Genomic DNA, 26,088 nt, shown 5'->3' with positions numbered 1-26,088 from the left:
CAGAAGAAAGCATTCCAGGACCAGGGTACAGCTCCAGGAAAGGCTGTTTCGTTGGTTACCACCTGTCCAACCTTTGAAGGCACAAGAATCTCTCTCTCTCTCTGACTCATCTGCCTTTATTCAGTAAATAATTATCATTGAAAAATATTGATTTGACGGAATTGGAAAATATTGTTTGCACCAGAAGCTAATAGCCAGTTATATTTTCTTGCTATCATATGTAGGCAGTACATCCTGAGTATTTTGAGGACTAAGCATTTGACTTAGTATTACTAAGTATGGTGTAGGTCTTGGAGAAATTTTGTCCAAAGCACTTGTATTCATGCATGTATTATGGATCTCTTGTATTTTGTGGAGGGAAGAGGAGAGGAAAATTTGGCCTCTGAATTTCCAAATATTTTATAATTTCCTGTTCATATAAACCAACTTTGTTATCATTTCTGAGTGTGTTCAAATAATTGTCTATGATCCTTGCTTAGTTAAGAAAAGTTTCTCACTCTTCTCAGACACGCAAATGGGGGAAATAATGGGTCCTAATTAAAGAGCTTGGAATTAGAGGACAGCTTAAGGCATATAATGAATGTCATGTTAAAATATTTACAGATAAATATAGATCATAGTAAAAGCAGAAGTGAAAATTGTAGTTATATTTTTTTCTTGAGAACTTCAAATAAATATTCCTAAGGTTGTTATGCATACATACATGATCAATGTTTGATATTAAATATATGTGTATACACACACATTTATCTGAATAGCATGTTATGTAGTTTGCATATCACCTCAGAAATACTTATTAAAAAGGGTACAGGGTTATTTGCAGACTGTTAGCTGTTTTTGTCTTGCAGATTGGTTATGTGATGGCTCTATCTTAACCTTCATAATAATCTGGGTTTTCCCCTTTTTTCTTTCCCAGTTCTTCTGCTGTACTGACAGTATTGCTACAAGGAAGTATTTGTGATTGACCACAATGTGACACAATGTAACCCACCAAAGGGAACCAATTTTTACACCAAATGGTATGGTGATTGTTCTGAAGCTAGAATGTATTTATCAAGCATCTGTCTTAGAATCATTCAACAAAATGTATTAATTGCTGAGGTGATTGCAGATCTATATTTTAACTCTAGTAATGTTGAATACTGTGTGCCACATCTCGGTGGTTATTTTTATTTGCTAAATGACAAAAGGGAGTAGTTTTAAACTGACTGTCCTGGAGATTTATGGGTCTTCAGTTACCTCTGCCTAAGCAGGTAACCAAACAGTGTCTCATAGTAACATACCTGATAGAACATATAAATACTGCATCTCTGACATAAACCATGGCTTATGCACATGAGGTCATCTTGTGAACCTTACAGCTGAATGACATGTCTTCCTTGATTACAAGAAGAGGCTCTGGGACAGTATTTCCCTGTAATTTCTGATAAAGGTATGAGTTGCACAGAAAATATATGCTAAAAATTTTTTGTAGTTTGATTAATTCATCATATTCTTTTATGATTTTATATGTTATATTGGCTTAACACCAAATCTGTTATTATGCATGTTACTACTATGGAAATTCCAAATCTGTGGTTCTAGAGCTCCTATTTTGGAAATAAGTTGTTTGCTGTCAGTATTGTTAAAAAATAAATTTTAAAACTTTTTTTTTAAAAAAAAGAAAGTAGTTTAATTAGTTGCTACTTTGTATGACCCTGCTGCATGAGGACAGCCAGGATCCCTAAGTGTTTCTATTAAAATAAATTGTCATCAAGGCTGTGAAACATAGGGTTTAGAAGGAAGGATGAATCCTGAGAAGCGCAAGCAGGGTGCAAGCACTCTTGCAGTGTGGTTTCCCAACTCCCTCTTCTCCACTGCACTTATCTGCAACCCTGAAAATTCATTCATGAGGTTTGGGGGACTCTCTTCACTCTAACACAGATCCTCCCCACCCACCCCGGCTCCAATCCCTTTACAGAAGGGGAATCTGTAGTGCTCCATATATTGTTGGACTTCAGTGTCCTTACTGGCTGGAACTGGTTGGAGTTCAGCAACATATGGAGGGCCAGATGTTTCTCCTCCCTGCTTTACAGCATTGACCATGGTACAGCATTATTTGGCATTAATGCCAACCATGGTTGATTTTAACCAGAATGTGCAAACTTTAATCCTTCTTTAAAATTTATGGGAGGAAGTTCATAAAACCAAAGGGTATTCTCAATCTCATAACCTCTCCTGTTTTTTATTTTATTTAAATATTGGTTAATTTTGTAACCTCATTGTTACAATTACAGTGGAACCTCTACTTACAGATGTAATCAGTTCTGGAGGTCCATCCATAAGTCGATCCGGGTCACTGGTAGAAGCGCCGTTGTGCGCAGGCGCAATCGGCGGCAGCGCACTTCTGTGCATGTGTAGGCGGCGGCCGCTTCTACACATGCGGAAATGGCAGAAGCTGCTTCTACACATCTGCGAATCACGGCAAACCTGGTATTTACTTCTGGGTTTGCCACGGTCGCATCTTGGATCAGGCCCAAGTAGAAGCGGTCGTAAGTAGAGGTTCTACTGTATGGATTTTTCAGGAAACTGCATTTTTAAAAATTAAAATTTAAGTATTTACTTATTTGAGGTTTGTAGTGACAGGACATGTGCCATGATTGAGACCGACTGAAGTACAGCTGTTCAACCAGTGCAATAATGATAAAATATGATGATGCAGTAGCACACAAGTTCTTGTTTTCTTTTGTTTTGATCTGAGTGAGTCTGTTGTCAGTTATAGTTTATATTTGTACTTGTGGAATGTTTAGTTTGGGCATCCAATTTTTCTACTTTTAGGCTGTGATGTATTTCAGATAGCATTCCTAAGCAAATATATGGTATTTGAAGTCAACTGAAGCAAGCAATTAGTTTGAAAATTTGTAGTTTTCTTTAATACAGTACTGTAATTTGTCTTTCAGATCACTAATACTAATGAATTACCTTTTGGGGGGTCAAGGATTTCCTAGGATTATGTAAGACATTTGCAATGGAAATGCACTTCATATTAATGGGTAAGGATTATTTTGATTATTTCACCAAATTTAACAGCAAATGAAAGACCAACAAATTCTACCCTATCTGAGCTCTAAGCATTGTATACAACTTCTGTCCAGTTATATTGTGGTTCTGCCAGGTTAATTGTCATCTAAACAGGTGGTTTCAAATTACCTATTTTTCTACCATGTCATTGAATTACAAAAATGACATACAGTGGTACCTCGCAAGACGAATGCCTCGGAAGACGAAAAACTCGCAAGACGAAAGAGTTTTTCGTTTTTTGAGTTGCTTCGCAAGACAAATTTCCCTATGGGCTTGCTTTGCAAGACGAAAACGTCTTGCAAGTTTGTTTCCTTTTTCTTAAAACCGCTTGAAGAGGTGCAGTTGTGACTTGACCGTGCTTCGCAAGACGAAAAATTCACAAGACGAAAAAACTCGCAGAACGAATTAATTTCGTCTTGCGAGGCACCACTGTATATAGATTCCCGTGGGTAATAGATAATTTGTGTTCCTGGCCTTCAATATTTTCCAGGGACAATTGGCTAAAGTAGGAATCAATGTTGTATGGTCTCTTTTATGCAATTCTGTTTACCAGTAATTCCAGCATGGAGTAAACTAAGGAACTGGTTTTTTATCTTACATTCTTTGCACTGATAGATGTGGATATTTTCTCAAATTTCTCATTTCAGGAAACTTTCAGATCTGTCAGTGCAGTGGATGTAGGTTGAATTAATGGATGCTAATACACTTACCAAATAAAAACAGGATTTTTTTTTAAAAAGGCAGAATCATACCTCCTGAATTTTATTGCCTTTGGGAAATGCACATGCTCAAGCAATTATTATCACTGTTGGACATTAAAAGAGTATATATGATTAACTGATAATCCTCAGAATAGTATGCTTTACACTGTCTTCTTAAAATTCAGGCTTCTAAGACTGCTGTGCAGATGCTCAGGCAATTCCAGTCTCTCTTTTTTACACACACACACACACACACAGTGCAGATTTTCCCGTGGCTTTTCATGCTGCATGTGTTGTGAAAAGGGGCACAATGACTGCAGTGGGAAGGAGTAGCCCCTGAACTCCATTGAACTTGCAGAAAATCTTCCTGCATCTCATTGAAGTTCCAGCTGAAGTAAATACCAGTGATTTAAATAAAACTTGATTCTTAAAGTTTGCTCTGTGCTACTTGGAAGTAAGTTACATTTGAAATTCCAGGAAAGTTATTTAGGATAATAATGCGTACTTTTGTAGACTGAAATGTTAAGCAATTTAATCTTGGATAGAATTCTCTGGGGTGTTGGAGCAGATGACACTGATAAATCTTTAGTAATTTGGATTTTGTGGATTATTTTGTTGGTGGTGATTTAGCATTTTAAATGGAGTTTCCATTCTGGACCTTGTATAAATGCTGTTAGCATTGATCTATATTTCTTGGAACAGTTTCATTGTTTTACATCTCTGCAAACAGAGTAGTACTTTCAGATAGTAAGTCCATACTGATATGCATGCCCAGTTTGCAAGTAGAGAAAAAATATAAACAGTGAGGTCAGATAGAAATGAAATGCAAAAAATACAGTGTGGTATTCCATGAAGTCATTCAGTTAGTGCAAGGACAGCTGAAGTTCCTCTCTGTCTTCTTTCCCCATGTGCTCGCTAAATCTGTTCCTGGGGCTCCCCCAAATCTCTGGAATAGATTTGCGTAGGGTGCCGGCAGAGAGGAAGGGGTACAGAGCCATTGTGCAAGTGGAAACTTTGTGTTAACAGAACAAATGCATTGGATACTATCCACAGTTGGTGACAGTTATGTTAAAACTTAATTGTATTCAATATAACTACAGTGGCAATTCATAACAGCAGTAGCTTCCATTGGCTAGATATTTCTGGATTAAGCAGTAATTGGTTGGCCATCTGTCATGGATGCCTTAACTGAGATTCCTGCCTTGCAGGGGGTTGGACTAGAGGACCCTTGGGGTCCCTTCCAACTCTACAATTCTATGGTTCTATGGTCTTGGACTTGCTTATTTGCTTTTTTACATATGGTTAACTGAAAAGCCTTAAGTGACTGTACTGAAGTTAAGGGGCATTACTTTAGTCAAGAGCTATGAAATGGATATGCTGATACAGTTTGTGGGTTTACGTAGGAACTACCATGGTAGCCAAATTAATTGATATAATCAGTTTTTGTGTTGCTGCAACATAAATTATAATGCAGAAATGTTAGATAACGTGTAGAATGTGTTAAGACTCTACCTGAGGTGGAAGATTGAACAATTATGTTAAATGATTGTATACATCCTCAAAATGTGAGTAGATGAACCTGATAAATTTTGAAGATTTTTCCCCCCTGTAAAACCGCTTGAAAGTTCAGCAGCTTGGTAGGGATTAAACTATAAAAACCCTCCATTTATCTTAAGATCAAAACAATGTCACAAAAATGTATCAAACCAAAGTTTTCACAGTGCCAACTCAACACCTATGGAAAGCCCGCAAGAACAGCATTATTTCCTTATGATTTCCAGCAACTTCCTCCAACAGTGATGGTAGTACATAGCCAGCATGGCTAGTAGTCGATTACTTTACCATCCATGAATTTGTCTAATCCCCTTCTAATACTGAACTGAGTCATAACAGTAATGTCACTGACAAACAAAAACATAAATAGTTAAAATCCAGTATTGATCCACATTATCTTGAAGTTTCAAATCATTGCAAATAAAATAGATTTACAGAAACTTGTTATAGCCCTTTTGACAACAAATCAACAAATTCCTTGAAAGAATACATTTTTAAAAAGTAAGAAGCTGTAATAAATCTTATTTTAAAAAGTAGCATGAGCGTCCTGAGCTCGGATTGTCATGACATTTACTGATATGATGGGAGGGGACAGCCTGCAAATATAAATAAACTTTATAGTTTTAAGTATGATGTACCAAGGAGGAAATCAACAGAAAGACACTGGCTATGTTCAGACATCATATTAAACCATAGTGTAACATGATGTGAATGATCCTAGGCAAGCCCTTGGGTTCACATTTTCTCCCATCTGGTAGGAATTATGGATTCTGGGGGTTTAGCTTTTGCTTAACAAGTAGTTTCATCAGACCTGAAAAACTAGGTTTACAATGACTTTTTTCAAACAAGCCACATGGTTAATTTGACATCATTGTTTGGAAAGCTAGCTTGTTTCAACAAACTGTAGTTCAGATTAACCAAAGGTTAGAATTCTGATCTAATGCTAAACTGTGGTTAAGTCAAATCAGAAGAGAAAGCTTATAAACTCCTACTTGCAAATGCACTTAAAGAGGAGGGAGAGTGGCAGGGATGGTGATGTTAGGAGGAAACATTTGAACCTTAAGTTCTTTTCCATCATGCTATACCACATACTTCACATTATATATTGGTGAAATTTACAGCTCATTTATTTTAGAGCAGTCATTTTAAAATCCATATTGATATGGTGGAAGATTGTTTTGCAATCACTGTGGAAGCCCTTTATATGATACTTATGATAACACAGCATTACATTCTGTCAACTTGTTTGTGTCCCAATAAACCATGGTGAATAAAAATCAATATTTTTGAAGCTAGTTTTTTTAAAGATTGACAGATTTATTTAAATATAATAAAACATCAAACTCTACAACCATCTCTTAAAATTGAATCCATGATTGTTTGTCAAACATTTAATTAAAGGCTCCTTTTCTATGTAAAAGAATGAAGCGGTGGCAAAATAATGTTATGAAATCAAGTGCTGTAGATATGACAGAATTGATTGTTAACTGCATGTATTATTATGCATACAATGAGTAGTTACACTCTTTTAACCAGATAGTTACTTTCAGTATCATGGACAAACACAGGTTTTCCCAGTATCTACAAACCCTTCCTTCTGAAATGTTCTGGGCATTTAACTGAAGATTAAGTTATCCTGCTTTTGTCTTCGCTTTTGTATATGGAGGTGACTAGAACTCCTTAATAACTGCTCCCCTAAGCAGATAAGATTTCTGTGTAAAAGACATGACCTGAGATTTCAGCTTGTGTTCCTATATAGTAAAAAGGTTACATGTCTAATGCAAACATATGTATTGTTATAGCAATTGATTAGTGGCATGCATATTCAGGAAATATATCAGAAAGTTGGAAATTTGGGTTCACATCAGTCCATCTGCAACAACATTTCTGTATTTTAAGTGTCACATGACAGGAGACAAAACATGATTTGGGGGGCGGTGGTAATTTAAAATACAGCCCCATACATTAACATTTTAAAGTAACCGCTTAATTGCTTTTTTCCCCTCTTGCCTAGGGTATTTTAAACACTTCAAGACATTATTTCTTCAAATGTGCTAATGGATGTGGACATGACTTAGATAAGGTGTTGACCACTGCAAATTCTCTGTTGCTGTGTGCTGCCGAAAGGCTAGCTGACTCCATTTGGAGTAGTGTCAAACTAGCACAGATATATCAAGATGACAGATCCTATGATGGACTTTTTTGATGATGCCAACCTCTTTAGTGATACCTTAGAAAGTTTGTCTGATGATGCTTTTGTACAAACTGGACCTGTTTCACTTGTTGATGAATTGAACTTGGGTGCAGAGTTTGAACCTTTACACATTGACTCGTTAAACCATGTGCAGGAAACGCAAACTCAACAAAAGATAAATGAATTTGGGCAGCTAAATCAGTATGATTCATTGAAACTTCAAGTAAGCCAGTCCTTCAGCAGCCCAGCTGAAAATGTTTTATCACCACACTCTGAGTTTAATTGCTCACCCATCCATCCCCAAAGCCAAACCAATGGGATGTTTCCTGATGTGGCAGATGGAAGCCCAATGTGGGGACACCAAACTTCTAGCAGTGTTTCAAATCAGAATGGATCCCCTTTTCACCAAGGTCGTTCACAATCTATGCAGCAGAACAAAAGCTTTGTAGCACACCATGACTTTGCCTTATTTCAGGCCAGCGAACAGCACCATCCGTGTGCCTCATTGCAGTCTCAGCAAAACAGAAATGGCATCAATGCAGAAGAGGACACTCAAAGTCAGTCAGAAAACTTCATGGAGGTTAATGCGTCTGTTTCACATAGAACCAGTGTTTCTCATGCACCTCAAGGTGCTACTCTTTCAGACTCACAACAGTCTATCTCTGTGCAGTCATTTTCTCAGACTGCAAGTAACTCACCTCACTTTTGTGGGACTCAAGACGGAAACTTTGATGGACACTCTCCTACTCCATGCTCTGTTAATACACAGTTTTCACCTCCTTATTCCTACTCTAGTAACCATGTCTCTCCTACCAGTCTTCTACAGTCTTCGACAGCTCTTTCTGTTAGTCAACAAACTCATTCTCTATCTGATTTTCCAGAGAGTGATGCCTTTGCTCCTCAGATAGGGACCAAGCAAGAAAATACAGATAACCTCCTTAACTCAAGTCCATCTTTAAATTCAAATAGTTTCCATGTGTTGCATTCAGCACATCCTCGGGGCAGCTTCAGTGGTTCAAAACTGTCTGCAATGAACATTAATTTTTCTGCCCCTGCTGGCTCTGGTCCTCAGCTGAGCTATTTCAGTGATCCTATAGAAGGCAATGGTTTTTCGTCTTTGGATGAGAACTTGCTTCATCAAGTCGAATCTCAAGCTGAATCATTTACAGAACTGGATCCAGAAACTCTCCTTCAGGAAGATCTCCTTCCCCAGTTCAGTGAATCTACATTTGTGCAGGACAGCTCAAGTAATGAGTTAGAACACCACCTAGAACACCATGTTACCCCACAAGTGACAGAGCCCTCCCACCTTGTTCGGACTCAGACTCAAAATTGCAATCATCCCTGGTATCCTCCTAGTTCTAATCAACACCTGCAAGAGCGAAAACGTGTAAATGCTCAAGGGCAGGTAGGTAATGCTTTTCTGGGAGCGTTATATTTTGCTATAGCTAGTTCATTTTTACCTTGCTATTAGTCAAAAGTAGTTAGTAGTTCAACCAATATAAGGAGGCAGAACCATAATCCATTAGTAAGAAGAACTATCCTGAAGTAGAGGATCCTGTTTAAAAAGGGGGGCGGTTTGGAGAGGTTTTTATAACTTTCAGCTGTTTGAGATGGAATACTAAATAGCATTTAAATCTTAGCTCTAAATGCCTTTTACACACTTCACTTTACAGTGTCTTCCATCTCAGAAAATACAGCATTCTGCCATATCTTCCAAAATTGAATACACATTTCAGTTTGTTTCTGTACGACTTGGCAGACTGTTATTTTTGCTTTCGTTACTGCCAACTGTTGAGTTTTGTGGTATAAACTGGAAGGAAAAAAAATACAAAAAAGTGTTGAGAAATAAGCTTTATAATGCTGCTTGCTTTGTTTTTTCTCCCCCATCTCAAATTAATTGAAGTTATAAAACACCTTTATGGTCTTTTTAATAACACATAGAGGTATGACTCTAGCTTTGAACATTGTTGCCATGAAGAGTTGTATATATAACTATTATTGTTTAAATTAATAAGCAGAATTGAATACACACACACATACGTATATATAATAAAAATGTAACAAATATTAGCAATATATAATATTGATGGAAATACTGGATTCTGTTTTTTCTATTTATGTAGGTGGCTGTGGATTTTAATATTTTATTATGAGAACCTAGTATTTACTTTGAAAACATTTTGGAGCAAATTATGGTGTAATTTATAGTAGTGAGCATAAAACATCCCTTTGATTTCAAATCTGTTATTAATAGTGACTGCTATTTGAGCATAATTTTTCCAAGAGAGTATTCTTTTTGACATTTTGGCATGACCAAATACTAGTGTAATATATTCTTTATATTTCATTTGTCTATTTCCTTTTGGGCTGTAAAATACTTTTTTTCTCATGTGTTAAGCATAGCATGAATCTTGGAGAATGCATCTTTCTTTTCTTCGAAAGGCAGGTGTTGCTTAGCAGTAGTTAACTACATAACAGTTAGATGGCAGAGGTACTTGATGCTGTCAAATCATGAAGTCTTTAAGGTCACAATGATTAATATGGTAGAATGTCTAGGGAACATAAATGATATTGCTCATGAGCCCTAAATATGAGATCACCGAGCTTTCAAAATTCTGCACAATGGGTGACAAGATAATCATTTGTATGAACTGAAGTGATATGTCAAACACTAATTATTATGTTGGCCATCCTAATCTTCAATTTAAGCAAGGGTGCCTAACTCACAGGCCATTTATTTTCATTTACAAATTTGTAAACCACTTCACACTCTGAAGCCACTGACCATTTTTAGTAGCCAGCTAAGCATCGAGACTTAAGACGCCTGCCTAATTTCAGCTGGTAATTGATTCTAGAGGGCTAGAGTTGTAACACAAAAAGCCCAGTTTGGGGTGAAGTGAACATCTGGGGCATGCAGAATTCTCAACCATGCCCCTTCTGAGGAGTGCATTGTCTGGGCAGGGATATATGGGACGAGGCCATCCCTTGGGTAACCTGGCCCCAAGTTATTGACCTTCAAAAGTTTTATGTGAACCCCAGAAACATGCACACCAGCTTTGTGAGGTCATGTTTAACTCTCTTTGCACTTACCAGATGGCTCCTGCTGTGTCCATTCCATTCCCTGGCTGTTTTTGTCCCAAAACTGCATCCCTAAGCTGTTTGACCTTGCTGATATTTTGCACTTCCACATACTGGTAAACTTTCTGCTAATGTCAGGTGAACTGCGTTTTGCTGATTATGTTCTGGGGATAGCGCGTAAACCAAATTTCATATAGTCAAAACAGATTGTGTTCAATGGCAGGTGGGATTGGCAAAGTCTTTTTTCCTGGATGTCTGCCCCCTTTTAAAATGTGTTGGGTTTTTTTTTTTTATAGCCAAGCATGTATAGCTGAATCCACATGAGTAAATGTGTGTAAGTTGCAAGTTACCTGTATTATTAAAAAGATAATATCTAGAGTGCAGCTGAAGCATCTGCTCTTAGGGACAATCATGGGGTATCATCTTTTCAGAAGACCTCAGTGGGAGCCAAATGAAGCAAGCATCTCAAAGTAACATTGAGATTTGTGATTGAAACCAGCTGAGCTGAACGATAGTGTATTTTATCGACGTCAGGGCAATCCTGGTGTAGGATATCCTCCACTACCAGTGCTGCCCCGAGAAAGAAAAATGCTGAATGAGTATGTGTCTACTGAAACAATCCCCCAACCTCGTTCTGACTGCTTGCTTGCATGTTTGCAGACTGCTCATCCATCCCCCTTCTCTGCTGAGCATGTGGATTGTTGTGTGTGTGGCATGTGGCAGTTTAGGTGTGGCCAATCCTCACTGCATCCCTCAGGCCCAAAAAAGTTAGTGCACCTGAGTTAAACCCATGATTTAGTTGCTTACATCCTAAATAGTTTTACTTTCCCACCTGCACACACATACAGTACAGTGGTACTTCAGGTTACAGACGCTTCAGGTTACAGACTCCGCTAACCCAGAAATAGTACCTTGGGTTAAGAACTTTGCTTCAGGATGAGAACAGAAATCGTGCGGTGGCGGCGCGGCAGCAGCGGGAGGCCCCATTAGCTAAAGTGGTGCTTCAGGTTAAGAACAGTTTCAGGTTAAGAACGGACCTCCGGAACGAATTAAGTACATAACCAAAGGTACCACTCTATCTACATTTGCTTATGTTTTACCCGAAAGACAAGAAAAAGCAACTCTTCCAAAAGCTTCCCTGGATGTAATTCTTAATTGTCAGTGCTGACCAGGTGAAGTCAGAAGTTTTGAGTTGCAGAGCTTGCCGTTCCTAGAATGTCTGTTAGGAAGTATACCATTAGGAGAGGTGAAATCAGTGTTTTGCCAGTAACCTCATCAGCCTTGAAAATAAACTGTTAGCCTGCAAAAAAAAAAAGTTACTCTTCCTGCTAGAGGATGACAGAGTGAGTAGTGGAGAGCCCTGCTGGGTTCAGAGGCCCTTCTCTAGTAGGCCTTTTGGTTTCTGTGCTTGGTGCAGAAGAGAGATGAAGCATTTCATTCACTTGCATGGAATTCTGTGCACTCACCTGTTTGCTATTTCTTTTCAGCTATGACTACCAAGCTAGTTCTAAAATGCAAAGAGCTGGTGAAGGCTGCTAGTGAAGCAAATTTTAGCATGAGAAATGAAAATGTGGTAACATTGACATTGCTTGAAATATTACTGACTTTGTGCTTTTAGACGTTGGCTTATGTTATTAAGCTCTGGTGAAAAATTAAGCAAGATAAATTTCCAGTTATGTGGATGCATCTATGGATGCTACAAAATGACATGGATATGTAAATGAGACCTTATGAAGAAGGTTGATGGGTGCTACGATGGTTAATAGGTGTCAGTTAAAAGTCAGAAATTGCTAACAATATTTTGAAAGTTATAAATGCAGGTGCAAGTTTCAAAAAAGCCTACAGTTTTTCATAAGCGGCACCTAAAATGTCAACACCTAATTTTTCTCATTAATATCAGTGCAGAGAGGGAGATAACATTTGCTAAATATGTTAAGAAATCAGTGACATTTAATTTGTCCTCTTTTATTATTCAAAATAATAAAATTACTCCATGACACCATGTACTGTTGCCCATTTTTTTATTTGTTGCTTTAAATTTTGGCCTGCACAAATTAAATCCTGCATATAATAATGTAACATACTTAAAAGCAAGCAGATACAAATTCTTCCTATTAATGTTCTTTACAAACTTTTTTGGTACACGGGGTATGGACAAATTTCTAAGTTGTCAGGTCAGCTTTTACATTGTAAGTATATTACAAAAATGTTTTATCCATTTTTATTAATATAATGTTTCTAAAGTCACAAGTTAGACCTTGGTGGTTGTTTGTTGTCTTTCTTGTCAATTCTTTGTTAGTATGAGTCCTCCGTGTCCTGGATTTGCATGGAATGACTGCCAGCAGTGAAATACGATCCTAGCTATTACTTGGTGTACTGCACTGCACAGGCTGCCTAGCACTCTGCCAGGAAACTAAGTAACAGAAAGCAGAGTTGTTTAACAGTAGCTTTCGTCCTATTGGCCTCCTCCATGCATACTCAAAGCAGAGTACAAACAGGAAGTGGATTCCAGGAAGGGGAGGAGAGGATGGAATTTGTGGATCACTCCAGTATATAAGGAGGATGTGGGTAGGATCAAAGCCAAACTAAACTGTATGTTTAATTTCTCTGGAACTGGAAGATATTAAACACTGTACTCAGTTCTTTTGCAAAGTTTAAGATTTAAAATAATCCAGTAAAAAATAATAGTTAGAAACAGCTGTAAAATAAATTTCAGTACCTATAGCTCTCATTTTGGGGATCATGATAAATCATGGTTTACTGTAATGGGAACAAGCCACAATGAGGCTTAGGCTCACCTGTGTTTTGGTCCCCTTTCATCTAAATCACCTTTATAACCCATGGTTTGAAGTTGATTTGTTAGAAACAAACCAAAGTTAAGATTAATCACAGTTCATCAATGACAAGCTGAAAATAATTGGGGGGGGGGAATAAATGTAAAAGCTTCCAATATCCTCATGGATATGTTGGAGCAATAGAAGAGAGAGGGGAATACACAAGCTCAAGGTTCACTGTAGCTCGTTTCAGCAACAAAAAATCCAGTTTATTCAACCAACTCACAATCACATGTCTCTTACTTAGGAAAGTAGAACTGATTCTTGTCCTTTCTTCCTGTTAATATTCCTGAGAAGTGAAACTTACTGAAGTGTTCCAAAATGCATAGCTTATGTTATGTGAAGGAATATAACAGAAGTTTTCCAACCATGGTTTGTTGAAAGGTGGAACAAACTCAATTTCTGCACTTGACCCTAAAATTGTTTTTTCTTTCTTCTTCTGGCAATATCAAGGCTCTTTTGATCAAGCCCAGATTAACAAGCATGCTAACAAGGCCCTGGTTTAGAGCCTGTAATTTTCATAATATGGTGCTGATGTGAACTGAGATTTTCACCTCTTGCTGCTCTCAAGTCCAAATGCAGAAGCAGGTTGAATGCCAAACTTGACTTGAGGGTAAAGTAAATTTAACATTCAATTTTTAATAAATTTGTGATTACAAAAACAGGCACATCCATCACATTAGAAAGGCCAGATTGCGGTTTATAAAATATCACTTATTTTATCATATGTGCTCTGATTTTCAAACATAAAATAAGTGGTCCAAGACCCCAGCAATGTTCAATTGGTCTGCAGAGGGAAAATTAAAGAACTACTTGTATCTAGTATATAACATACATATATGACTTAATGTTTCTTCCAAAATGAATTTAACAGAGCCAATAAGAGGAAAAACAAAGCTTTATATTATGACCACAATCCAAAATACACTCATAAAGGATTAAGTCTCATTAAATTAAGTAGGATTTGCTTCTGAGTAAAGAGGCTTGTGATTGCACTGCATGTGTTTAATTATATTCCAAATTTATCGAGAAAGCTGTGAAATAATATAAAACCCATATTTTGAGTAAAGGTGGGATAATCAAGATATTTGCTGGTAGATTTTTTTATTTTAACAATATACAAGTTTAAATTAAATTAAATTTCCAGTATCCTGGAAAATGAGTGATGATGATGATGATTTCATTTATTAAATTTGTATACCGCCCTTCATCCTTAGCTCCCAGGGCAGTTCACAACATAAAATTACAAAATAAAAACCACAAAGTACATAGTAAAGATAAGAACAACAGCAAACAAAAAATGTGAAAGATATGCAGTGAGGAAATCCATCCAGTGTTTTAAGCAATTACATGCACTAGTACAGCTGTTATGGCATGAATGTGAGAGCTTTGATGCACGCTGGGAGTTCTGCATGAGGTTTTCCTATTCACTTCAGTGGTCTAATAATGCTCCATCCTCATAATCCTTTTGTGGACAGCATCCTCTAACTGTAAAGTTTGTGGGGAACTCCTTGTTATATGAGCTCTATACTGACTATGAAGTTCTGTATAGATTTGGATTGAAACTAAACCTTGATCTTCTCCTTGTATTGTTTATACCATATAAAAATATTGTTTAGCATTTGAAATTTATACTGATAGTTGCTTATATTGTGGGACTCCATTTGTTTAATTATATGTAGCCTACACTTCTTGAAACTACAGCATCTTCCAACAATTACATCAGAAAAAAATAAAAATAGTTTATTATTTTAAAATAATAAAACCACACATCTAACCAGTCAGAATCTAGCAACATTTAGTTAAAAACTTGCATATACAAAAATGAGTTCACTTTCATGTGTTACAAGGAATTGGAATCAACCCATTAAAGTTCCCAGCTAGTAGGAGATTGGATCAGGCTCTCTTCCACGATCTTATAGGTAGATAGGCTCAATTGTGAGAAGATGTAGTGAAGATATACCAGGTTTAAGCCCAAGTTTTTATTGTACCAGGAAGGTAGTTGGAAGTCAGTGCCATTAGCTATAAGTTTGCCTATCTGGCATACGATTCCAGTTAAAAGATGGGCAGCTGTGTTTTTGCACACTTTTACATTAACTTAGTAGTAACAAAAGCATTGGCAGTGAATGAAATCTATTCTTCAGATAAGTGTCCAGTGGTACCTCTGGTTACGAACGCTTCAGGTTACAAGCTCCGCTAACCCGGAAGTAGCTGCTCCTGGTTGCAAACTTTGCCCAAGGATGTGAATGAAAATCGCGCGCCAGAGGCATGCACACAGCAGGAGGTCCCATTAGCGAAAGTGCGCCTCAGGATAAGAACAGTTTCAGCTTAAGAACGGACCTCCGGAACGAATTAAGTTCATAACCAGAGGTACCACTGTATAGCCTTCTTATTAGGTTTGCCTGTGGGAGGAAGGGCAGGATATAAATTTAATAAATATATGTAATAAATAAATATGATAAAAATTGTTTTTGAATACAGCATCCACTTGTAAGTCAAGGGTGTGTTTTAGATCCATGGGTATCTGATTCCCCAGGGAGAATGCTAGAGAAAGAGAAAGGGTTCCTAGACTGCAGGACCACATCGTTCCAGATTTGTTTTTTTGTTTTTCCTCCTCATTCCAAAACTTTTTTCCAGAACTGAGGTCACCACTTGTAGATGTGGTAATAATGCTGGAAATCAGAATATTTCATATTTACCCTACTTCTGGCTTCATAATATTTATTTGTTTGATACTTTTATTCTACTATGTAGTCCTAAAAGACACACAAAGCTGCTTAAAAATATTTGCACAATACAATTACATTCAAAAAGATTTGCACAGATAATAAATTATGCCAGGTTTTTTTGTCCTCATTCTTGGTCTTCTCTGGTGTCTGAGGATGTCCACTTAGGACCTCTGAGTTTAGTGAGTCTGAGCAGCCAGATCTTACTCAGTGAATGTTGAAGCCTGCTGGAAGTTAGCAGTTCACATGCAACAGTTCTTACTGAGCACCTCTGAGGCAAGGGAGTGAGGCTGAGTTGCTGGAAGTCACTTAGCCCATTATGAAAGAAAGAGCTCCCACTGAGGACCTCTGAAGGCAAATCTTGATAATAATGTAAGAACTGTGTCCATCCTGGTGCATGCAGGAAATACACAGGCAGGATATGAGGCAACAGCCCTCTCCTATATGGGTTCCCCTATCTGGTGTTCAAATTATATCATAGAATCTTAGAATTGGAATGGACCCCAGGGTCATCTAGTCTAACCCCCTGCAATGCAGGAATATCAGCTAAAGCACCCATGACGGATGGCCATCCAACCTCTGCTTAAAAACCTCCAAGGTAGGAGAGTCCACAGCCTCCTGAGGGAGACGGTTCCACTATCAAAAAGCTCTTACTGTCAGAAAGTTTTTCTGTATGTTTAGTTGGAATCTCCTTTCTTGTAACTTGAAACCATTGGTTTGAGTCCTACCTTCCAGAGCAGGAGAAAACAAGCTTGCTCCATCTTCCATCTGACAGCCCTTTAGATGTTTGAAGATGGCTATCATATCTCCCCTCAGTCTCCTCTTTTCCAGGCTAAACATACCTAGCTCCTTCAACAATCCCTCATAAGGCTTGACTTCTAGACCCTTGATCATCCTAGTTGCCTTCCTATGCATATGTTCCAGCTTGTCAACATCCTTCTTAAATTGTGGCTCCCAGAACTGGACACAGTATTCCAGGTGTGGTCTGACCAAGGCAGAATAGAGCAGTACTATTACTTCCCTTGATCTGGACCCCATACTTCTGTTTATTTATTGCATTTCAATCTTGCCTTTGTAGTTCTGAAGAAGTGCTAAAGATGTCTACTGTCAATACTGAAAACAGAACAAACGGGGAGGGATAAACCATGAAAAAACTTCTTTATAGAGAGTAGCAGACCAAATAATAGAAGGCCAATAAAATAATTTTAAAAGCTTGGTTCCTTTTTTGTGAACAGCACCAACTTTGATTTTGTCACAGAAAAGCAGGATATAAATGCCCAAATAAGTAAATCAAATTTGAGTAGCAGATAAACCACAAGTTCATTGAACAGTACTGTTTTGGAACATGAACATTTTATATAGTCTACTTTCCAATTAAAGCATGATCTTTCTGAAGCAATTTGTAATCCTAAAATAGCCTATTAAACATAATTTGCAACCATACAACACAGAAAAAATACAATAGAACATTGAAAAAAAATATAAGAGCATCTAGTTCTCATCATTTAATATAGATATGAAACAGTAGAGAAAGTTGGAACCATAAGAAAGTACCCTTAATACCTGCTTAATTCCATTGGTGTTTTAACCTGTACTGCTAGATCCAAAAGAATCTTCAGGAAAATTTCCTTTTGACCTTCAAATGAAGATCATCAACCAAGGCTACTAAAGCAATCTCTGTCCCATGACCAAGCTAGAAACTACAGTGGCATCATTTTCAAAACCATTTGTATTAATATTTTAGTGAAAAGGTTTCAATTCAATAAAGTGATGGATAAAAATAAAAGGCACAAAAATGTGTAGAAAATATATATATAAGAAAAAACATCCTCACCCATACATTATTTTCAGCAAGTACCTGCTTGAGACACCAGCTCAAAGACTGAATTGTAGGATCCAAATTCAAATGATTATTGGTATATTAAAACTATTTTTCAGACTCATTATTGTGTGTAGCACCTTGACATCTGGTTGTGATCTTTAGGTGCGTGACCCATGAGTAGGGTTAGGTATTTTCCAATCCATTTATTTCACTGGACACATTTCTTCAGCATTCTGGGACAATCTTCTGCCATGCACACTTAAGTCGTCTCCCCTGCTCTCTTAGCTCTTTCTGTCGCCCAATAAATCAAGGCGTGCAGCCCTGGAGAAAATGCGTGGTGCTGCTGTATTTATGCCCAAGGTCAGTCTTCATTGCAGAGGCGAGTAAGGCCAACTGCACAGAAGTTTATTAAATCTCTCAGAATTTTGGAAAACAATTAGATCTAAAGGTCTCCAGGGATAGGCAAACCTAGCTCACCTCCCACTCGGGGACCACAAATTCTGTGTGGCCTTGGTATCTAATCATTTTCTACAAGTCAGCTGTGAAGTATATTCCTTCTGTGAATGATATGGTGCACATTTTCAAAACAGATACAGTTTTCATCAGATTGAATAAAGCTGTGTATTAATAACTTTGACTTTTATAAAGATTAATACTTCTTAAACTTTTATTTTCAGTCTGTTACCCATTTCATGGGTTTTGACCATTTCCTCTCTTTATAATATTTAAGGCTGGCCTCCTCCTCCTTCTGCAACTGTATTACAGAATTGTTGTTGTTGTTGTTGTTAACAATATTACTTTTTACTATTTTCTTTTTACTACTAATATTACTTCAAAAATATGTGAGTAGTATGGATTTTGATCAGTAAGGTCTTACCTACCTGTTCTGTCCAAATAGATACATTACAGAAAGGGAAGGAGATTAAAGGAATATAAAGCAGGCATGGCTCAAAATAGCTTCCGCAAAAACACCTCTGTACTGTCCTGCTAAAATATCAAGTGTTCACGTAGAAAAAAATGATGCATGTCATTTTGTAACAGTAAATATCTTATATGGTCCTTGTGCTTCTGGACTTCAAATATTTTTGCTCTGTGGACCTAGTATTATAAAGCTGTAGGAGGGATGCTTTGAAATGGATGTCAGATTTCGGTGTGTTACTTGTGTGTGGTGTGGAATACATAGGTATTATTTTCAACTACTGTAGCAGCTGGAAGAGTAAGAGTTAACTACTGTACCACATGTAGGGAAGAACAGTCTATTGAGGGTTAAATTACAGAGTCTAATGGAATAATAACTGGTAGCACCATCTGCTGGCCTACTTCCGCAGAAGGAGTCAGTATTTTTAACGACATCTCTAATATTCATGCTGATGCATTTTGATGCTTTGTGCATTCATTTCTTTCTGTGTTTTGTTGGAATCTGGCTATCTGCTTACAGCTATTGTTGAAATTCTGCCGTTCCATGGAGGTTGACGGTTTCTCATACGGTAGATAAACAGAGGACTCTTGCTTGTCAAGGAAGGAATATGTTGATAATTCACAATGTGTATTTGTGGAAGGTTGTGTCTATCCTGGCTTTCGGCTTACTAAATAGGCCATTTAGCAATCTTCTTTCAATGCTTTTCTCTTGAGCACTACCTCGGGTGGTGAAAAATCAGAGGGCAAGCCTTTGTCTAATGCCAAAAATGTCTTCAGTGAAGAGGCCAAGAGGAAGGGTAAGTGAAAGCTTGAATGAGTGGGAGGAGGAGGGGTTCTTTGGGCTAAAAGGCTAATGGGATTGAATAACCTTCCTTATTACTGGCTGCTGCGGGAGTCGTGCTGCATCGCCATCTTGAGCTTGTTGCTGTTTTCTCGAGTCTTGGTGATTTGTTGTAGCCTGCAGGCCTTGAGGTGGCATTTTACTTAGCTATCATAAACCCTGCTTTCTTCTTCGTGCTGCAGCACTGCTGTTAAGCTTTGATGAGGCACGTATAGAAAAATGTATCCAGTAAAGCGAACTGGATCTGGCCTGAAAATGTGTTTGGAAATTCCTGGCTTTCCCCTATGCTGTAGTCAGAGGCACATTTATGGGTGAGAACATAGCAGAATTGTTATCTGCTTTTTTTGTCTGTTTGGATAGGAAATTCTTTCCATTCCTTATGTTTGGTTTTTTTTAAAGCTGTCCTCCGTCAGATCTTCGAGAGGCTGCTATAATTATTTGTGCTAGAAACAGGAATTTCAGTGTGCGTACATTTAGAAACAACAACCAAACAAAGGAGCTGTTTAACTGTTTCCTGTGATCAGTTCTACATGAATTTCTAAACAAAGGGTATTTTTTGTAACTGACTGAAATTGTTTTAGCGTTATATGCCTAGTTTACCTGTGAAAGCTAATTCGGCTAAAATATATTGCATCTGAATGTTGAACATTGTAATATGTACAGATTTTGCTATGACGTTAACTTTTATGTTATGTAAGTTTTTATAAATTTGCTTTTTCTTCATCAGTATATGGTTTCTGTATCTGGCTAGAAATTCAAGATTCATAAAACAGTATTTTTTATGTATAAACATTCTTTTTACATGGGAGTTGTATAGAACTATTTGGCTTATCCTGAATATTTTTTTAATCAGTGTGCCATAAATAAAATGTTTTATTACATTTAAAATACAACTTAAATGGTCACAAAAAATTGGTAACTGTATGATGAAAATTCTTTTAAATTATGTTTATATTTTTATTCACACTGGTGAACGGTGAGTAGGTTGTGAATGTAGATTAATTTTCAACTGAAGTGAGATAGCGCAGAAAATATGGAAGTAAAAAAGAAGGTAAACAGTAAAATGGAGAATGTGAATAAATGCAGTTGGAACAGGAGTTGTATTATGGCCCACCCTCATCAGTACATGAAGACTGTAAACTGGAACCTCCCCAGGCACAGATGCTAATTTAGTGGACACCCCCCCCCTTTATTTTTACAAGGTTGTGAACAATTCAGCCTATGAAAATCTTATGGATAGAGAATTTTCACACTAGACAAAAGTTTTTAGAATTTAGAAGTTACAATTTTTAAAGATTCATAACTTCAAACTACACCATTTTTACCTTTTGCTTTTCTATAGTACAGCTGCCAGCTCTATTAAAATGAGAGAAAAAACTTAGAATACTTCTTTGAGTTTAACATTTATGTCTGTTTCCCAAGCCCCCTTTTATTGCACATGCAAAGACCTGGTCTAATACACAGTAATGTAGTAATTTTACTATAACTTAAAGCTACAGTATCCCCTCGATTTTTCTAAATATTGTCTGTGACAAAGAATGTCACAAAGAATGCAGATAAAAAGTTGGATAGCTCCCCCCATACCCACTCAGGAATACTATAGCTTTAACAGATGGTGTTTTTTTATACTGACTTCTGTAAGATTTTATGATAGAATTAAAATGTTTTATTATATGTGATTAGGGCTTCAATCTGCAGCATACTTATTAGTAAGCCTTAAAGAACACAGTAGATCTTATTTTAAGTATACATGTGTAGGACTGTGCTGCATGACTGCAGTTAGACTATGGAATAAGCACTGGGACTATCTCCTGAGTAAGCATGTATAAGCCTGCACTGCAAATGTACAGTATAAGAAAACACATTTGTTTTAGATGAATAACATATATATATTTTTTCTTGCAGCCTCCTTCCTCCAAGAAAACAGATGGTTCTGGGACATATGCTAAGTTGCAGAATACCCAGGTGAAATCTATGTCTGAGAAAAAACAGAAAAAAAAGGTGGAATCTGAAAGTAAGCAGGAGAAAGCTAATCGCATAATATCGGAGGCAATAGCAAAAGCAAAAGAGAGAGGGGAGCGAAACATTCCACGAGTAATGAGTCCAGAAAACTTCCCAAGTGTTTCAGCAGAAGGAAGAGAGGAAAAGAAGGGCAGGAAAGTTAAATCAAAACCAAAAGACAAAGAAAGCAAAAAACCCAAAACTGGCTCTTCATCCAAAACTAAAGAGAGAGCAAAAATTGGGTAAGTGGGCTAACATTCTGTTGTCTGACAGTTTAGCATCCCAACCATAGCCAACGTTTATGTGGAACTTGATTTCAGCAGGGCTTATATACAATAAAACATGCATAATATTGCAACCTGAGGGTATTTGAAAGAGTTGAGATAGCACAGAGAGTATTTTTTTTTTTACAAGGGTTGAGGAAGTAGTTAGATAAGTTCCATTTTTTTTAAAAAAAAGAAAATTCTTGTGAGAGTCTAGTTTTTCCTGGGTCGTTGTATATCAGTGCATGAAAGCAAAATGCCCCAGGAACTCTTAAGCTACTGCAGAAAGTGTTGGAACTGCTAAATGTAGGTGGCATATTTGCTGCTGATTTTTAGTCCAGTTCCAGTCCTTATCCTTAATATGAGAGATAATACAATATTTGATGTATTCATTCTTAAGTGAAGTTTGCATGAAGCAGAATCCTAGGATCTGTGGTATTTGCAGTCTCTGCAGCTCAGACTGGGCAGGAAGATACCCTGCCAACAATTTATTTCAGGTCCCATTTGTTTTCATATATAATATCCTAGCCTTAATCAAAACCAATTTTGTGCTGGCTGGCTTTGTATATAATATGCAGGATGTCTCTGTGTGCGTCCCTTACTGCTAAGAGCTTTTGTTACTACAGTATGTTGAATTCAGTTGTTAGAACTAGGGTATTCTAATATAGTGTATTAACTTAAAACTTTCTCTTATATAATAATTGTGCTGTGGGATAATTTTGTAAGCATTTTGGCCATGTGTTATGATCAAGTGCTATAGTTCTTAGCATTTCTCATAGCAGTATTCTTGTAACAATTGGCTTCTACACCAAATATGTATTGTCCTTTGCAGTCCTTTTCCCATTGCTGTTGTGCACCTATGTGTATGTTCAGATATAGATATGTACTGTATAATGTACTTGGGTTTTGTGGGGTTACTTGCACAGCTTGGAATTACTGTTGATGCAAAACTTAAACAATCAGATGGGCTGATGCTTGTCTTCTCCCTGGGACCTGCAGGGTTCCATTTCATCAGTGCTTGTGTTCAAAATGGAATTGAGGATGCTACATAAACTCTTGGAATGAGGGGCCACAATGTCATTGATGGGTTTCATCCTCTGATCAAGCTTCCACGTTTGAGTGCTTATGTATTTTTTGCATTGACTGAAATGTCATATAGCAGAAGTGGACAGATATGCTTTCCATCTGGTATGAATTCTGCAGTCCTTTCATTTACATTCCTTTTCAACAGACATAGCTGTGTTTTTTTTGTAAACTACACTGAAAGAAAGAATATAGTGAAAGATTTTTTTAACCAAATAGATTTAAATTTGAAGTGTTTATAATATTATGTATTTTTTAAAGAAAAAAATCAACATTGAGCATTGAATATTATTTTAGAATAGTGTAAGCTTTTTAATATATACTTTGTTGCATAGTTCTACACAGGCTATCCTTAGACAGAGTAATATTTCTGACTTTTAACAGAAAAATACTTATTCTTACTATTTAGTGTGTATTTAAGTATATTGAGTTGTATCCAACTAAATCACACTCAGGTAGTACCCCTGAAAGCATTGGACTTGATTTAGCCATGACTTGAACTCATCATGTTGTCTTCAAAATTGTACATACTAAGACAATGTCAGGAAGAATGAAAGTCTAGACATTTTTATTGGTTGTGGAATATCCAATGTATAGTCCTGCCTTTGTCTTAATTCCATTCTACTTGTATATATTTGCCATATTTCTTATTTTGCCTGGATTAGCCTTCACATCTGCTTTTATCAAGCACATCCCTCTTATTTAAGAAGCAGTTTATTTATACAGTGCCATCTATGTACATGGTACTTTTCAAAGAACAGGTTTGACAGATAACAACCCCAAAGGGCTTACAGTTTAAAAATAGATAAAAGGGAAATGGAGGCAGGGTAAACAGGGAAAATATGTAACTATTTGGGTTAGACTTTGTTAAAGTACATAAGATAGTATGCCTAAATTCTTTGTCATGACCCACTTATGCAGCAAAGCTTTCCTTTACCTAATCTGAAGTCCCTTAACCGTTTCTTCATTGCATTTCCAGAACCCACTAAACTTCCCCAACACATATCTGTTGCCACATAGTTCTCTTCATTCACTTATAAATTGTTGATCTAATGCAGATTGGAAGCTTTTCCTTCCATTTTGTATTAACCATTGTTTTAGCATTTCATCTGAATTTGGACAAAGCGGTTTACTAACACCAGCTTCAAACTTTGATCTATGAAGCAGAATTATTTTCAATACATTTATTTTATAAGCCTTTTATCATCCAAAAATGTATTTCAGGGTGGTATGCATTGAATTTAAAATGTACAAATACAATATAAAATGTAACCAATTATCCATTAAAATTTAAAGTAATAAAAGCTATCTAGATGGCTAAAAAATACTATATTTAAAAATGCCTGGGGAAATAGAAATGTTTTCACCTGACATTGGAAAGAAAGCAGAATCTGTGCCAGGCATCCTCCTTTAGGAAGGCATTCCACACAGGGTACAAATAAGGGCCTCTTCTAATTATCTTAATGCATCTGTAGGTTGGTTCCAGAGGAGGCCCTCCTTCAAATATTTGCATCCCAAGTTGTTTAGGGTTTTAAAGGTAAGCACCAGTACCTTTAATTGGGTTTTGTAGTGAAAATGGAAGAAATAAGAGTTCCTTTAGAATTGATTTAACTTGCCTCTGCATAAATCAACCAGAACCTAGTTTCCAAATTTTGTTATAGTTGAAGCGTCTGAACTGTGTTCAAGGACATCCCTACATATAATGCATTACAGTAATCAAACCTGGAATTTACCAGAGCATGGATCAGCATGGTCAGACTGTCTTAGTCTAGGAAGGGCCAAAGCAGACGAACTTATCACATTTTAGGATTTGGACAAAACACCAACCTGTGGTTAATAGAAAATAGAAGCAAAAGCTTCTGATAGCATCCTCATTACTACACCAGTAGGGGAGAGTACATACCACTCGGGGTAATTCCACTATGTTACTGTTATGTGTGAATGAGACCTAATTGCTGTGTAGGACTTAGCACAATGTTGCTAATTCGGTAAATATTTAGAAGTTGTCAGGGGTGGCTGGCTCATAAGGGGGAAGGGGGCAGTTCCCCTCCAAGAGCAGCCATTGTGCCACAGCAGACCCTGGTTCTCTCTTAACCCCAGAGCTTCAGCTCACTCTTCCTCTCCACTTCTCTCACATCCTAATTGTTCACTCTCTGCCTGTCTTCCAGCTTGGAGTCTGCATTACTATGACACAGGCAGGCCTGCCCACACACCTCTCCAGAAAAAAGGGAGAAATGGTAACTTACTTCAAAATTTCCCATAGGAAAAGCTTGTTCCATTGAAACTGGAAACACCTAGTCAATCAGGACAATTATTTACTTCAATTTGTATGAAGTGATTTGTTCCAGACTGATGCCTGCACCCAATTCACTGCAAGAACTTCATACCATTTCCCTCACCAGTGGTGTCCCTAGACCAGTCAGAATTCAGTTAGGATGCTTTCAACCAATCATGTTTTTGCTGCAGTACTGTTCTGAGAGAGAAGCTTAACTAACAAATCATTTTGGAGACTGGACTGAAGTAGCAGAAGGAACAGGCAGATTGTGTTGTGTTGATGGAAAGCACAGGCAGAAAACTACTACAAGATAGGAGGACTGCACTTTCTGTTGAATAGAAAGTTCTCCCCCTACACCTTTGTTTATTCTTTCCCCCCTTCTAATCCCTAGACTTGCTCACTCTTCACCCTACTTAATTCTCACTGTTTCTTCCCACTCCTAGACTCTTCCCCTACTTCAATCTCTCTCCTTCTCTCCCAGCCCCCTTAAACTCTCTTGTGTTTTTGTCTCTGTTCCAAGTGTGCTCTATTGTGGCATTCACCTTTATCAGCTGTTTGCTGACTTACCCTACCTTTTGCTCCATCAGCCGCCATGAGTAGTTGTATGAACAGAGAGAAATTAAAGATCATACTAGAATGGGAGATTGAAGTGTGGAGTATGACTGTGTCTGCTTCAAGCAAGTCATCCTTATCATCACACACACACACACACACACACACAGAGAGAGAGAGAGA

The 26,088-nt window shown here is 37.3% G+C and overlaps 1 protein-coding gene across 21 annotated transcripts in view; it reads left to right on the top strand.

Moving 5' to 3' along the window:
* Positions 1–26,088, top strand: part of CHD9 (chromodomain helicase DNA binding protein 9) — a 74,665-nt gene that overhangs the window by 7,360 nt on the left and 41,217 nt on the right. For 13 of the 21 annotated variants that reach the window (XM_083513437.1, XM_083513438.1, XM_083513454.1 and 10 more), the window contains 4 exons: positions 917–1,019; positions 2,940–3,032; positions 7,330–8,917; positions 21,637–21,974. In XM_083513437.1, coding sequence (XP_083369563.1) covers positions 7,493–8,917; positions 21,637–21,974 — 1,763 coding nt within the window. In that variant the 5' untranslated portion in view covers positions 917–1,019; positions 2,940–3,032; positions 7,330–7,492. Of the gene's footprint in view, positions 1–916; positions 1,020–2,939; positions 3,033–7,329; positions 8,918–19,301; positions 19,688–19,765; positions 20,043–21,636; positions 21,975–26,088 lie in introns of those variants that run through there. The other 8 variants (XM_083513448.1, XM_083513445.1, XM_083513447.1 and 5 more) reach the window with 4 other exon arrangements.

This window comes from Podarcis liolepis (genome assembly GCF_965112155.1).
Source record: "Podarcis liolepis genome assembly, chromosome: 7".
NCBI classification, from domain to species: domain Eukaryota; kingdom Metazoa; phylum Chordata; class Lepidosauria; order Squamata; family Lacertidae; genus Podarcis; species Podarcis liolepis.
This window is presented reverse-complemented; position numbering and strand designations above follow the sequence as displayed.